General features: G+C 41.3%; 2 protein-coding genes across 4 annotated transcripts in view; both read left to right on the forward strand.

The window, feature by feature from the left end:
- kcnd3 (potassium voltage-gated channel, Shal-related subfamily, member 3) overlaps positions 1-16,109 on the forward strand; it is a 142,373-nt gene that overhangs the window by 45,170 nt on the left and 81,094 nt on the right. The gene's annotated exons all lie outside the window — the stretch shown is intronic.
- On the forward strand, positions 12,815-13,765 carry LOC118563483 (protein IQ-DOMAIN 14-like). The gene is made up of 2 exons (XM_036138518.1): positions 12,815-13,069; positions 13,130-13,765. Exons 1-2 carry the CDS (start codon positions 12,846-12,848, stop codon positions 13,746-13,748), a joined length of 843 nt encoding a protein of 280 aa, XP_035994411.1. The 5' UTR covers positions 12,815-12,845; the 3' UTR covers positions 13,749-13,765.

A 16,109-nucleotide genomic window follows, 5' to 3' on the forward strand; every position in this document is an offset into this window, starting at 1 on the left:
ACATAACTAGTGTCAAGATCAATCAAGACCTCAGGTATTTATTGGTTAATTAAATCTGCTTTGATTGGAATACTTGTGGTTGTACAGAACGTACAAATTAGAGATCCAGAGAGATCTGAGATGGAATTGAATACACCCTTTTAAAACTTGAGCATTGTAATAAAATAGTGTAATGTTGTGTAAAGGCAGAGCTTTTAAGCATTTATATGTTTAAAATTGTTGTTGTTTTAAAGCTGCTATAGAAATAACAATTCAACTGACATGAAACTCAGAGGGAAGTTTAAAATCAAATAAAAAAAATATTTGACAGCTTTAATTCTGGTTTTATGGTCATGTTGATTCATCACATGAAAACTCTGTAATAGTACACAATGCCATGAAATGTTCCAAATGTTCTAAAAAAAACATTTATGTGTGTTGTGTGTCTTTGCCCATAGGTATAGTGACTTATTAAGCCTCAGCTGGGAACAGTCTTGAGTTTTGTCCGGCCTCCTCCCTAGCCCAAAAACAAGCATGCTCAGTTAATAGGTGATTCCAAATTGACTGTTGGCATGAGTGTGCATGTTTTCAAAAGATACATTTTTGTGCTGCTGCCACACTGGTAACAGTAATTGTTAGCAGTCTATCCTACTTAAGATCCCCTGATCCCGTAAGGTCTTGCTTTACTGGAAAGATTGTTTTTTCTCTGTGCCAAGAGATGCTACCCTCTTGTATCCCGTAGTAGTCAATTATGCACTCCTTCTTGTTAAAATCCTTTTAATGTGCTGTCAGCATCCTGGAAAACTATGGTGTTGCGGTCAGTAAATACACCTACATGGACCCTGGTACTATGTAAATAATAATGCACACTTAACCAGGCAAGTGGACCACTACAGCTGGTGTCTGTGTGGTTATTGTGAGTTTTCTTTTGTGAATTACATTGTCTTTACCACTGTTCCCTTAAAACTGCTCGCATACACAATCGCACACTGCTTCTGGATTCAGTGTGCACAGCAAATCTATGTAGCGCAGAAAATAAAATCCAAGCTGAACTGTAAGCAAAATAATAATAAACCAAGTTATTTTATACCGATTTGCAATTCTGGTGAGATGTTGTTCCACGGTCCTACTCTGGGTCCGCCACGTGTTGATCGGAGCGCACCAGTAATTGATGGGTGGGGCAGATGCCTTTATAATTGGGCAGGTGGCGGTGTGTGTCTTTGTTTCTCCTGCTGCATGTCAGCTGTTTGTGTTGCTGTGTTTTTGGGATCTGTTTATCTGAGATTGTAAGTACTGCTTTTCCACCAATTTGGTTGGTTTTTGGGTGCTGTTTTTGAGTGCTGCTGTTTGTTTCTGGAGAGCTGTTGCTCCGCTGGCATTATCAGCTGCAGGTGGAGTCCTTTAGTGCACGGCTTCTGCTGGTTTCTGACCAGCCTTCTAATCCTATCTCCGTTAAAAAAAAAAAAAAAAAAAAAAAAAAAAAAAGCTGTTAATACATTTCTTATTTTAGGCTGCAGCAATGTATATAAATTATTTGTACTTGTATAGTGCTTTATCAAATCCAACAACCTCAAAGCAATTCACACCACCGTCAGTCATTCACCCATTCATGCACACACACCCTGACAGTGGTGAGCTACATAGTAGCCACAGCTGCCCTGGAGCAGACTGACAGAAGAGGGGCTGCACAGTACCACATGCTTGTGCTAAAGCTTATTGCAAAAAATGTAAATAATTTAACTGCAATAAAATTTGAACTCTGAAAGATGTTCATGTCTCTCACTTCTTCCTTAGCAGGACCCCTACTCTTAAATAAAACATACTATACAGCTTGTAAAAAAATAATCCAATATTTTTGTCTTTTTTGTGTAATCGGGTTAAATCAATTGTATCTAAACTAAGTGATCTAAAAGAAAGTATTGCTGTAATTTGATTCTAGTTGTAAACCATGTAATTTGTTATAATCTCTGGCTTTGAACAGGTATAATACTGGTGTAGCCTCAGTGTGCACGTATGACATTGCTCACAGAGGTCCAATGAATGCTCAGACACTGTAATGATTTAGGAGGATATGAACCCGGTATTCAGCCGGACACTTGAGGTAAGCTTAAACAGGATTTATTGAGGGGATGATGGGTCAGCCAGGCAGACAAAAAACAATCCACAAAAGGTACAGAGGAGGCATCCAGGTAAAAACAAAAACTGGGGCAGACTCAAAAACAGATCAGACAACCACATGCACAGGCAGATACAAAAATGCAGGATGGTTCTTACCAGTGGATTGGTGAAATGAGAAATTAAACATGTGTGACGTTCTGGCAGGGAGCAGAGAACTGAGGCAGGTATAAATAGGCAGAGGAACAGGTGAGCAGATTGAACAACTAATTAATCAGAACAGGTGGAAGTGATCAAGGACGGGGGAGTGACTGAGGGAGCTGACAGGACTAGTGGAAGGGAACAGAATCTAAATAAGGTAAAGAGAGAACCAGGGCCCCGTTCTTTGTACGTCGCTAACTCAGTTAGCTGGATTTGATTGTTGACGATTTGGCATGATCTTGGATCGTTTGGTTCTTCGAAACTCATCCTGGACTTGGTGTCATAGCAACATGTGTGCAAACTTAAGCCTGCTCGAGAGCAGGCTTATTTCATGTAAACAGGATTAGATCGCAGCTTTATAAACGGAGGGGATAGGGAAGTCTGTCGTAGCCATGTCCGTTTTTATAAAAAAAAAAAAACTGGATGTCTGGATGGATTATCTAGACACGGAGCAATACAGTTTTACCGTGTAAACTGTGTATGACTTGGAAAAGGAAGAACTTAATTTTTTATAGATAAAGATGTTTTTTTTGTTAAAATTCCCAGTTTGCACGTGTCCTTTACTTCCAGTGTCTAGCACTTTTGTGTTTGCATGAATCATCATAATGTCAATACATTTTGACTATATCAAATTTCCCAATGTGCATTCACAGTGAACAAGAACAGTGATTGGAACAAGCCAATATTTGATAAGACAAAGAAATGTACATGAGTAAGAAAGACTTCCTGTAGTATAAGATAACAATATGATCTTTAATAGCCTGTAGTTCATTAAAGTAGAAAATGAAATGAAATTAAGGTAAAACTGTAAACCCCTCAGCTTAGCACATTAACTTCACAAAAAAAAAAGTCCCATAAGTCTTTGCACTAGTGGCCCCTAGAGTATTTTAAAAAGCAGGATACTTAGATTTGAAAATAATTTTCTGAATAACCTTCATTTCTACAGGAACTGGTATTTTAAATTTAGGCAAACAGATTGTATCCATGTATGACATATTCTTTTTCTTTTTTTTTCTTTTTTTTTTTTGCAGTCTACATTTTTTACTTTCAGGAAAGATCCCTTTATATAATAACACAGCAGTAAAACCATGGAATTATAATTGAAATAAAAAAAAAATCTCCTACTTAGTTCAGTTATTTATTGCCCAAGCATGAAGACTGATAAATTTCTCTAGGGGAAAATCAGTTTGTTGAAGCCTTTCTGATGCACTGATTTACTTTCCGCCTCTGAACAGATTGCCCGTTTTAATTGTGATTCAGCAGAAGTCGCAACTCAGCGATTTTAACCAGGGAGCAGTTCCTCTTGTGTCGAACTATGTCATGTAGACAGTGTTGCTAGAATCAAAAATAGGCATTTCCCGTCATCCCAGAGCAATTTATCACTGTGTCTCTTCTTCTAATGTGAGCATAGTTAAACGGGGCATCTTGATGGTGGCTGCAGTTTTAATATCTGAGTCAATCAATAAAAAAGGCTGCTTTACTTAATAGCTTTGGCCCTGGGGGCTGTTTGGCCCTGTTTAGGTTACTTTCCGCTTTCCTGTGTAAACATAAATTAGCAGTAATTGAACAAACAGTCGCATTTGCACGGCTGAATGCCTACTGCTGTGTGTCGTACACCAATCAGCTCTGGCAGATAGACATTTTTTCCCATTTTACTGTTGATCTAAGTCATTTGGTGTCTTGCTGTCCTCATTTCAAACCTCTGGCCTCAGTCATTTGCATGTCTCTTTCATTAGAATTAATTAGGCATAGTAGTTAATTACGTGCCTGCTTTAGCATAATGGCATCACACTTGTTTTTTGTTTTTTTGTTTGTTTGTTTTTTTTGGGGTGGGGGTGGACTTACGCAGCCATCATTAACTTTTAGTCTATATTGTAGTCACTCCAAGTCTCTGCTTCATCTACTGGCTTCTATTTATTGTTGCTTTCCACAGTCTTGTTAGGGCTTTGTTTAGATTTTTTAAACATCATTTTGTTTCTCTTGTCCTAGATAGAAGCATAATCCCTTGTAATGTTTGCTCTATCACTATCTTGTAAATTTTAGGATTTCTTTTTCTTTTTTTTTGTGGTGTTGTTTACTCTGGAACATTTTAATCTTCCATTTTAATTAAGCCAATCTTGTTACCTTGATTGCTTTAAACAACTCAATATGTGCTCCTGTCTGATTGGCTCTTCATCAGGCCAAGCCTTATTTTTACTCTTCTGACTAATTTTTACTCTCCTGCTGAGTGTTGATGACTGCTCATTATTGTGTATGTCTGTTCTCATCTGCCTGTTTCTCACTGTGTTTGTCTCTCTAAGTGGCCGCTGTTGTCTGCATGACGCAGGGTCCTCTGTGCCCAGGTGTGTGTGTGTGTGTATATGTAATTATCAGTGCAGAGAGCTTGTCTCCATTAATTTTTAATGAGCAATGAGGCTGCGTTGCCTCCATTAATAGAGAATTAGACCGTCCATCAAGCACGGCACATGAAACACCAGCTCTCTGCATTTGCAGTTCAGACTGCTGCGAGAGACGTTTAATGATGTGATATGGCTCGCTTTCTGTGCTGGCGATAACTTTGAGAACTGGAAATGAGAAGAATGAGGTAAGAAACAAGGAGGCGCAACACAAGGGAGCCCTTCAGGGCTTGTAACACTGTCAGTGTGAAGCAATGAGGCCTAACTACAAGTGTCTGGTCTCAGACTATGGGAGACCATAGTCTAGAACCTGATAGCATCATAGTGGGACGTCTGCTCATATATGTGTGTTAACACATATAGATATGTCTGTATCTTCTGGTCTACATGACGACATGTCAACATATGTTGTGATATATGATGTATAACATCAGTGCCCTGCTCGACTGCAGCTGCAATGGCTCCTGAGAACACTGGCCATTTAACGGCAAAAAAGGAATCCATACCATCTAGTTTAGCACCGAACATTCAGTGTAATAATGGTAGACTAGCTTACAATCGGCAGTTTATCCTAGAACTACGTATATCCTCCATATCAACGACAGTGAACATTCCAACTCTGCACACTCTGAGCAGCTTCGCACTACCATACCAGTGAAACCCAGCAGATGATGACGCATTGGGAGCTCCCACCAGCATAGGCTGAAACTTAGGGAGGTCTAACGACTAAGCTAAATACTAACCCTTGCAGAATGCCGCTTCCATCCATCTTGCTCGCTAACGTTCACTCCCTGGAGAACAAAGTGGATTACTTGAAGCTAGGCATGGGTACCTTTCACATTTGAACCGATGCAGTACCAATACCTGGTACCTGGGAATCAACACCGGTACTTAATGGTAACTATTTGTGGTACTTTTTGTGTTTATGTAGTAATAAATGTTAGTTTATGAGTAAAACCTCACATTTTTTTCAATTTAACATACCGTATTTTCCGGACTATAAGTCATACTTTTTTTCATAGTTTGGCCGGGGGTGCGACTTATACTCTGGAGCGACTTATGTGTGAAATTATTACAAATTTTTTTTATCGGTATATCATTACACCTGTTATTTTCACACCAAAAAGAAGACAAGCTTTGCGCGGAGCGGGGGGAAGAAGACATGCTTTGCGTGGACGAGCGCGGGGGTTGCAGTGTAGAAGAGCGCGGACGACCGGTGGAGCGGAGCGCCTGCTATTTCACTATATGCACGTGCGAAAGCAACAACAACAAAAAAAAGCCTGTTACCGTCAAATAAACATGCAAGCATATCGACATAGGTTTTTTTTGTTTGTTTTTTTTTTTGGAATGTTGGCGAGGCGGTAGCGTGAGTCGCCAAGATAGCGCTGTGGGAAACATTCAGACTGTTGTTGCCTCCATTCTATTTTTATTTAAAATTGCCTTTCAAGATGACATGTCTGTTCTTGATGTTGTATATTATCAAATACTCCAGTGCGACTTATATATATTTTTTCCTTCTTTATTATGCATTTTCTGGCTGGTGCGACTTGTACTCCGGAGCGACTTATAGTCCGGAAAATACGGTACTTGTTTCTTAATATATAAACTTGTTTGGATCTTGAAATGAACCTTACTAAATAATTTTTAATTTTAAAACATTGCCTGAATCCACAGCACTTAAAACTATTTTTTACAAATACTGCTGTTATCAGAGGGTGGACCAGATGAATTAGGGGTTGAAGCTGTGTTTGGATAAAATGTAAGGAATTATTTTAGTTCACCAGTTTCTGAGAAGAAGAAAAACTAAATAAAAATTATTATATTTTATCCAGCTTTGAAAAACAGGGCAGGATACATTTGCAATGAGGGAACAGAGGCTCTCCTCTGCACTCTTTGCTATGACTACAGGTGTACAGGTTTAAAGACAAGGCAGCAGCAGCTGTCTGTCTGTGAGACAGGGCTTGGAGAAGTTGGAACGGGCTTACAGCTGCACTCACTGTTCTCCCAATACAATATTTCCAGAACAATTTACTTTCACGGAAAGTCACCAGTAACAGGAGAAAGTCGCTAGATTTTTCGCTGGTCAATTTTTTAGAAAAAGGTTGCAGGATGGGTCTCAAAAGGCACTAAATATATCAAGAAAATCACTAATTTGGCAGCAGTGACCAGGTGCTTCCTTGGATTAGAAGTATACCCGCCAGTGACCTTGCACTTCACCTCACAATTATTGCAGCAAACAAAATCTGCAGCGCATTTTGAAAAGCGGAGCCATACTTTCTAGAGCTTTCTATTAGCCATGCTTGCTTTGTTGACTGAACCAGCGGCAACTGATGTCATTACGCTCTTGTGTGTGCAATGCTGTGTTCATGTTTGGCATGGAAAATACCCCAGTCTTCCACTCCATCAGTGTCACAGTGATGTGTTTAGGTACCGAAACATGGTACCGTTTGATTTTACACAAATCTGTACCCGGTTGTACCGACGGGATTCTGTCGGTACCTATAAAAGTACCGAATTCGGTGCCCATCCTTGCTTGAAGTACAATTTGACTGCAAATGGTGAGATAAGAAACTGCTGTGCCATAATTCTAATAGAGACAAGGCTAAACTCTCCTCTTCCTGATGACGTCGGTCGAGGGGTTAACAAATTAACTGGTTGAACAGGAGCTGTGCTCTCCATGATAAAACCAGAGGAGAGCGTGTTTGTGTCTACTGGTGTAACAATGCTAAGGTTGTCTCAAGTTATTGCTCTCTGGACATTGAGTTTTTAAGTATTAAATGTAGACCAATCTGTCCAGGGAATTTACCACCATCATCATCACTGCTGTTTAAATCGCCACCAGTGCTAACACCAAGCAGAGGGCAATTTTATTGTTGCTGGGGACTTTATTCAGGCCAATATGAAGATAGTTTTCCACCATTCCCATCAGCATAGCCCCATTTCCACCGACTTGGTTTGGCCGCGCATCATTCGGCTCCACCCGCTCGCTAGTGTTTCAGGGGTAGTTTTACTAAAGGCCAGCCTGGGGTTTCTCTAGCCCTACTCATCAGCTGTGAGTAGGACTAGAATTGAGTGAACACACTGCTTTTCAGTGATTGGCTGAGGGGATAGGAACACAAGGAAGAAACATTAACAGAAAAAAAAACAATTAAATTGTGTTCAGCTAATTTTGCTACTGAAACACATGACATTCTTTACCTACTTACTTGATCAGATTGAGCACTGGGCTGCCTCCTTGCCAGTTGGTAATGCATCTCCCTGTCCATAACACATCGTCCACTATCTTCCATAGATTATAAATATTTATGCTTAACTCAAACGAAAAACAAACTAAAACACCTATTTAGCACATGGGGCCAAAAAAAAATAAATCTACTTTTCCTTATGCAAGACCACTTCAAAAGTGCGTGCAATGGCTTAGAAAAAACAGTTACTTTCTAGAATTAACAGCTGTTTTCTAAAGGTTTTTTTTTGTGGAAACGATTTAGTCTTGTTTTGATAAAGTAGACTTATATAAGTATACCTTATGCAATCAAAGAGATGCATTGGTTATTTTAACAAGGTATAAAATTAACAGATTAGTGTGAGAATATACTTGTGTATTGGTAATAGAGCATATAAGCTGGTCTGTCAACATAGTGCAGTGGCTGTTTATATGTACAGTGCGGTTTATACTTGTATATCTTCTACAAAATAGGTGTAACTACAAAGAAATTAAATCTGATATCCAGGAGGTACACACCTCAGACATAATCACAACACAGATTCAACTCATTTGGACAACGTTGGGTTTAAAGTTGCAGCAGATTCATAGTTTTCTAGTATATTGAACAACGTGGTGCCAGTTGATCATTTTGCATGCCCCTGTATATGCTGTTACAATTTACTGCACAACCCAAATGAGACTGAAAGGATAGTATTGTATTTAGCAGTACATTTGTTTTTTGTTGGTAAGTTACACTGCCATATCAATAGTCTAGGAAGGCAGACACGATGCTTAAAGTTAATGGCAATTAGGTAAATTGTCTCCTCTTTTTATTGTGCATTTAAAAAAAAATTTTAATGCACTGTCCTGTGTTTTAAGGCACATTTTCTACTTAATTAGGATAAGTGCAGTATAAGTAATATTTTATTTGTAATAGCATATGCAAGAACCCATGTAAAATAATGGGTGTTTTTGTAATTTTGCATGTGTGGGAATATAAAGGGTCTTTGTGCCAATTCAACACTGTCACTTAAGTCCCTATGGGATCACTATTCTTACACTCAGTGCGTACACTCTAATTACAGGCAGCTGAGACCACTGAGGACAGCCAAACATGCTGACGCACTGAGATCAAATAATACATACAAGTATACCCTCAGAACACTCCTAAATAGATGTTATATAATAATTGGTCTTTTTATGGATTTGCCGGAGTTTTCTTTCTCATAATGGATTCAGCTGGGAAAAGAGAAGCTTCAGTTTTAAACCTTCATCTCTGATGTTAAAAGTGATCCCCAGTTAAAAGAAAAAAAACAAGGTTAAGGCATTTAAATGATACGGATTGTTTTGCTGCTCTACCTTCAGCCTTCACTCTCAGTAATTTCTCTCCAAAGAGGATTGGGGGCTTAAACATGCACAACTTATCTCAAAATTCACCATTTTATGATGTCAGTCATCCATGTCATGACAAATGTGGCACTTATCCCTGTATCTGTAGATTGTCACTCCGACCCATCTCACTCTCTGGTGGTTGCAAACAGACTGATCAATAACAGCACTTAAAATAGTTCTATACAGAAATAAATCTTTAGCTGAAAGGCACCAAGCACATCCAGAACATTCAATGGCAGTGTTGATGTGCACAACTCTATGCGTCAGGATAAAAATGCAGTGTATTTGGTGTTATTGATTATGAGCTCTGTGGTAGCATTATATTCCTTTGCGTTGTTGCATAAGCTAAGAAAGCATTAAGAATGTGTGTGATAAACATAGCTCATTCTGGTTTCCACTTGCAATGTTCTTGTTTTCTGTCCTTTTTCTGTATGGGTGAATTTACGCTGCCCCAGAAAGTGTGTGTGTGTGTGTGTGTGTGTGTGTGTGTGTGTGTGTGTGTGTGTGTGTGTGTGTGTGTGTGTGTGTGTGTGTGTGTGTGTGTGTGTGTGTGTGTGTGTGCTTTCCATGCTCCACTGACTTACATTAGGATCCAGCGCCTACATTAGCAGACACACAGAGTCACACACTAACACAGTGGCTACCTGGAGGCCAGAAACCAGCACACTGTTTCTTTTTTAGAAAGGATGTTATTCTCTGCCTGAAATATGTTTAGCTGATGCAACAAACAGATCCCAGACCCAGTAATGCATAACTAGCCCAGTTACGTATTTCATTAAGATACACTGAAAATACATGACAGAGCTCAAACTTTGTTTGTTCTTTAGAAATGCTTTGTCTGATTCAATAATTTTCTGAATTTAGTCCACATATCTTTTGACTTTGCACCATTCATATTGTTTTTTTTTCCTGATTTATAAAAATAAAATCCAAAGAAACAAATAAATATTTGCAAATATGATACATGAGGTGGGTCACTGAAGGCTAGGTGTAGCATTAAGTTATGTGGGGCGCTTGCACCTCGCAGACAAGCATGCATTCCTATTCATCATATTTTTAGCCCAACTGAACAACAGTGTTCCACTCAGAGACATACAGTTTTTACTTAAGCTTCATAGGGTGCAATAATTCACTGCTTTATATATACTGTCTACTCAGAGGAGGAAAAGAACAGAAAAGAAAGAATAAAGTGGTTTCTCAGCAGAATATCAAAGCACAGTTGTTGTTTTTTTATCCCTGTTCCTTAGAGATAAATTATCAACTCTGGGTAAACAGCAGAACGTTCCTCCCTATATTAAAACAAGCTTTTGTTTATGTTCTTCAGCTCATGAGTTGACCCTTAATGTTCTTTATTTGCTATGTTTGGCACCACCGTTTGAATGAGAGTGTTATTGTCCCTGTCGGCACGCACAGCAACACAGTCACAAAAATCTGTGCTGCATAAGCTAAGAATTGGGCATTAGGCAGGTTAACTCTTGGTAGGTATTTTTTATTAAACCTATTGAAATGCAGGTGAACCCTATTAATATATACCTTTCTTATCCCTCCCTTAATTTGCACAAACATAACTAATCAAATGTACGCCCCTCTACAAATAATGATATGGATTTGTATGTATTTTTTAGTTTAATAGAAAAAAATACATACTAATCCATATACTAATAGTTAACATGTACCCAGTGTCTGTATGTGATTTCCCCTCTTAATTTACCTAGTAAAGTATTATGTTTAGTGTCTTTTGATAAAAAAATACATTCTGATACAAGCCAGAGTTGCTATTTTTAGCATAGGAAAACATTTCTTCAGCTAAAAAAATATGTAACATCCTTCAATCAAACTCAAAACCACGCCTATATTTCACACCTGTCAAAAAGTGACAGCCGGAAGTCCCGCCTTCCACTTCCGGCGGAAGTCCCGCCTTCCTTAACCGGATGTTACGTCACGTCCTTAACCGGAAACCCCACCTTCTACTGTAACCGGATGTTACGTCACATCCTTATCCGGATGTCCCACCTTCTACTGTAACCGGATGTTACGTCACGTCCTTAACCGGAAACCCCACCTTCTACTGTAACCGGATGTTACGTCACATCCTTATCCGGATGTCCCACCTTCTACTGTAACCGGATGTTCCGCTTTCTACCTCCAGGGGTCGCTGTCCCGGCCCTCGGGAAAAAAAAAAAAAAAAAAAAAAAAAAAAAAAAAACTGCCCCCCACATCCGGAGTTCACCCACCCACCCCCACATCCGGAGTTCACCCACCCACCCCCACATCCGGAGTTCACACCCACCCCCCACATCCGGAGTTCACACCCACCCCCCACATCCGGAGTTCACACGCACCGCCTTCACCCCAGCCCCGGTTGTCATAATATCAGGCCCTCTCTCAAGCCTCAATAGTGATTGAATCCTTTTCAACATGGCGTCAGGAAGAACCAGCATTGAACCCATCATTGCTGAGACACCCGTCACTATCTGGCATGATCAGAGCGATTTTTGGCAAGCTCAGCATACCCCTCACAAGGCCACGCTGTTTTTATGCAGAACTCAGATGCCTCCGAGCCAGCGTCTGCAAGAACAATGGTCTTTGGAGCCCTATGGAGCCCGCGGGTAAATGGGGGTACGTCTTCAAATATGAAACCGGGGAAATGTACCTCTTTCAATTGGATGATGAAGGTGACGAGCTGCATACTATCAACTCCTTGGGCATGCTGACATCAAACGATTGGGCTGTTCTGAAACTCGTCATGCTTCGCAAACTAGCCCCTGAAGAAGCGAATCCAGCAGCAGGCCCTTCAGTTAGACGAAAAACTAGCTTCATCCGACTAAACCCCCAAGAACCTATTCCAGCAGGGCCCTCTGTGAGACAACAAGTCGAGGATGGAATCAAGGATTCACCCCCCGCTAAACGGCCACGTCAACAAGTCGAGGATGGAATCAAGGATTCACCCCCCGCCAAACGGAGCAAACAGCCACGTCAACAAGTCGAGGATGGAATCAAGGATTCACCCCCCGCCAAACGGAGCAAACGGCCACGTCAACAAGTCGAGGAAGGAATCAATGATTCACCCTCCGCTAAGCGCTGCAAACGAGTGCTGACCGACCTGAATGAAATTGACAATGATTCAGGAAATAGGATCTTCTCAGCTACTTGGCAGTCGAAGACGGGGGTTAGCGGTCGATGGTTTTTCCGTGCAAGTCTCAAAAAGGCTCAAGATAAAACACAGACGGTTATGTTCATGCTGGATTATTATAATTCTCAATGTGGAGTCTTCAGGACATTGCTAGCCATTCCCTTTGATGCCTGGCGTGATAAGATGATTGCAATATCAGACCAGATTTCAACGCTTTTTCGCGATTGCCGCAACTGGAAGGACATTTTGGGGGTCAAGAAAGCGCTTGCATTTTAGACCCACCCCTCACAACTGCCAATACCACCCCTTCAACGTTAACCACGCCCTTCTCTGTATATAAATAGCACGGGTCCCTGGACGACGACAAATTGCCCCCGGAGCTGTACCCCTCTCGTTCAACCGCAGCCTCACCAAGAGAAACACCATGAAGTGGTCCGGATCTCGCCCTGAAGGCCTCGACCTATACCAAGAGATCTTTGTTTTAAGGAGTGACAATTCCGTGTTTACTCCCTCGCTACCTCAGATGGCGACCGTGGATGAAGATTCACCAGTGGTGAATCTTCCTGCCTCCCCACCGCTTTCCCAAGACCTGCCCTGTGGCCATGGAGATCCGACACCCCCGATGGAGCAAGCCCTTGAGAGTCAGAGGGAATCGGCCTCGGCACCCCCGTCGCCACCTGCGGACACGCAAGCCCTTGAGAGTCAGAGGGAATCGGCCTCGGCACCCCCGTCGCCACCTGCGGACACGCAAGCCCTTGAGAGTCAGAGGGAATCGGCCTCGGCACCCCCGTCGCCACCTGCGGACACGCAAGCCCTTGAGAGTCAGAGGGAATCGGCCTCGGCACCCCCGTCGCCACCTGCGGACACCCTGCCAGACGATGAGAGCGGCGCAGATGAAAACGATGGGTGGATTCGCTTCGGTTTCATCAAAGCGGTGAAAACTGTGCTGTATCGCCTTTTGACCGCTGCGATCAGACAATACATGCACGAAATGTGTTACGGAAGCGTTAATAACCGTCCTAGTCAAAAAGAGCATGGACGCTTGAAGCTGCTTGAGAACGAGCTCTACGAACATAACTACTATGGTATATTGCGAGTACTTTATAACGAACGTTTCATGGATGCAGTTCAACAGTTTCTAGCCGCTCGCAACATCCATCATGACAACGAGGCTGTTAATGCTGTCATACAAGCGTATCTGTATGAATTAACGATGGTGAAGCGTGTATTTAATACAATATATGGCGGGTATGATCGGCTGGTTGAAGAAAACTGTGAACTAAAAGAACAACTTGATGCCATCACAGACTACTGGCGAGGGTCTTGAAACCAATGCATACATGTTTTCTCATGTCTTTTTATATATTAAACTAGTTAGTGACATCGTATTAAAAAAGAGTGTCTGTTTTATTTTCTACATCTTTTCTTTATGTATATAAAAATGTTTTTTTTTTTTTTTACAATTACTTAGTGGTATAATAAATGAATGTAATTTCTTTCCTGATTATGTTAATAAAAAAATATATAAACCCTGAATACAGACGTCTTCTCCTTCATTTAGCATCACTACATGTATGTGGTAAGGTATGGCTGAAGAAAAGTTAATGAAACGTGTATATTACACACCTGCCCACCCTGGTTCTTTTGGCGGAGTAGATAGATTACAGAGGGGTATGGAAAGTGAAACTGGTAAGAAGGTCCCAATTGAAAAGGTTCGAGACTTTTTATCAGAACAAGATGCATATTCTTTACATAAACCAGCGAGAATAAGATTTCCTAGAAATAGAGTGTTCGTCACCAGACCTCTAAAACAGTTTCAAGCAGATCTTTGTGATATGCAGAGTTTATCCAAAGAAAACGACGGCTACAATTATTTATTAACCGTTATTGACGTATTCTCCAAAAGAGCCTACGTCAGAGTTTTAAAAAGGAAAACAGCGTCCGATGTCGTAACAGCTTTCGAGTCTGTTTTAAGGGAGAGCGGGGTTCCAAAGAAACTTCAAACTGATGACGGTAAAGAATTTTTCAACAAATCATTCAGAGCGTTAATGGATAAAAACGGAATTGAACATTTTTCCACAGCTAGTGAAATAAAAGCCTCGGTGGTTGAGAGGTTTAATCGTACGTTAAAATCAAGAATGTGGAGATATTTCACAGCAAACAACACTCTCCGCTATGTAAACGTGCTTCAGGATCTGGTCAAAAGTTACAACCACAGCTATCATTCGAGTATTAAAATGGCCCCTGTGGAAGTCATTGCTACTAACGTTTTTCAGGTGTTTCAAAATTTGTACGGGACCAATTCCAAACGCTGCACAAAACTCAAGATGGCGTTTAAGCAGGGTGATCATGTCAGAATATCGAAAGTGCGTGGAGTGTTTGACAAAAAATATGAACAGAGTTTCACGGATGAAATCTTTACAGTTACAGAAGCGTTACAACGATCGCCTCCCGTATTCAAGCTGAAAGATTTAGACGGAGAAACCCGTCCGAGGTTCTTTTTACACGGAGGAGCTTCAAAAGGTAAAAATGTCGAAAAACAAAATGTATCAAGTGGGTGAAATATTGGGCAAACGCACCGTTCGGGGGGTCAGACAGGTCTTAGTACGATGGAAAAATTGGCCTGAGAAATTCAACACCTGGGTGAAAGCCGATGACCTGCGTGATGTATAAAGCAAGATGCTGCTCTCCGGAGGGTTGAGATTGCACCATGGATCGTATGGCCGAGGACCAAGGGTTTCATCTGACGCTACCATCCAATGCAAGCGTTGATGTTTTTAAGGATAATAGCATATCTAGTTTCCGGGTGGATTTAGCCGAACCTATTAATTTACAAGGTCACTGGCAGGTGGCTTTAACGGAGGTTTCATACCCTCACACATGGCATAACGTCCCCTCAGAAAATGCTTATTTTGAATGGCGGAAAGCGGATGAGGAAAAATTCCAGCGCGTACAGATTGGAAACGGTTACTACAGTAATTTGAATCAGCTTATCACAGAGATTGAAGCCCATCTGAGAAAGATAGATTCTGATATTTATTTCAAAGTCAACCGAACGGCCAATATACTCCAATTTCAAGCCGGAGCTCAGAACCACCTACGTTTTCCCGCTCCAATTGCATACATGCTTGGAATGGAACCAGGAAAATGGGTCAAATTCGACCACTGGCACGCCCCTAACCCTATCGATTTTAGGGCTGGGTTTAAAATTTGTCTGAATAAGGCGCTTCCTGGCAATGTTGATTGGAAAAGGCGCAATCCTTTCACGTCACGGTCCCCGCCCGTCTCGCCACCCGAAACGGTGCTTGTTACATAACGGTGCTTGTTACAACACTTGCTCTGTGTGGGGCGGAAAACCATCCTTTGAATTCTACAGACAGGAAGGATCATGCTGGGTTTAAACTGACCACGCCGTCTCGAAAGTCTGATCGAATAAAACTCTGATCTGATGTGGATTGCAAAAGATGCAGCGGTGTCTGGAACTAGCGGTGCGGGCTAGCGGAGCAAAACTCCTCCCCTAACAGACCAGCTGAACCGCTCACATTCAATTCAGCGTCTTGCGGAGAGCTGTCGGATTTCTCTGCTTTTTAGCTGTGCCGCGTAGAATCTGCTCCGCTCTGTAAAATGCTTTTAAGTTAAGATCGGGTTTCTCTGCTTTTTAGCTGTGCCGCGTAGAATCTGGTCCGCT

Source organism: Fundulus heteroclitus, chromosome 1, assembly GCF_011125445.2.
Source record: "Fundulus heteroclitus isolate FHET01 chromosome 1, MU-UCD_Fhet_4.1, whole genome shotgun sequence".
Lineage (NCBI taxonomy): Eukaryota > Metazoa > Chordata > Actinopteri > Cyprinodontiformes > Fundulidae > Fundulus > Fundulus heteroclitus.

Bases quoted from the DNA above. Each gene is read 5' to 3' on its own strand.
- LOC118563483 (XM_036138518.1), top strand. From the start codon at position 12,846: ATGAAGTGGTCCGGATCTCGCCCTGAAGGCCTCGACCTATACCAAGAG. The intron at 13,070-13,129 runs GGAATCGGCCTC...TGAGAGTCAGAG, and splicing joins CAAGCCCTTGAGAGTCAGAG to GGAATCGGCCTCGGCACCCC.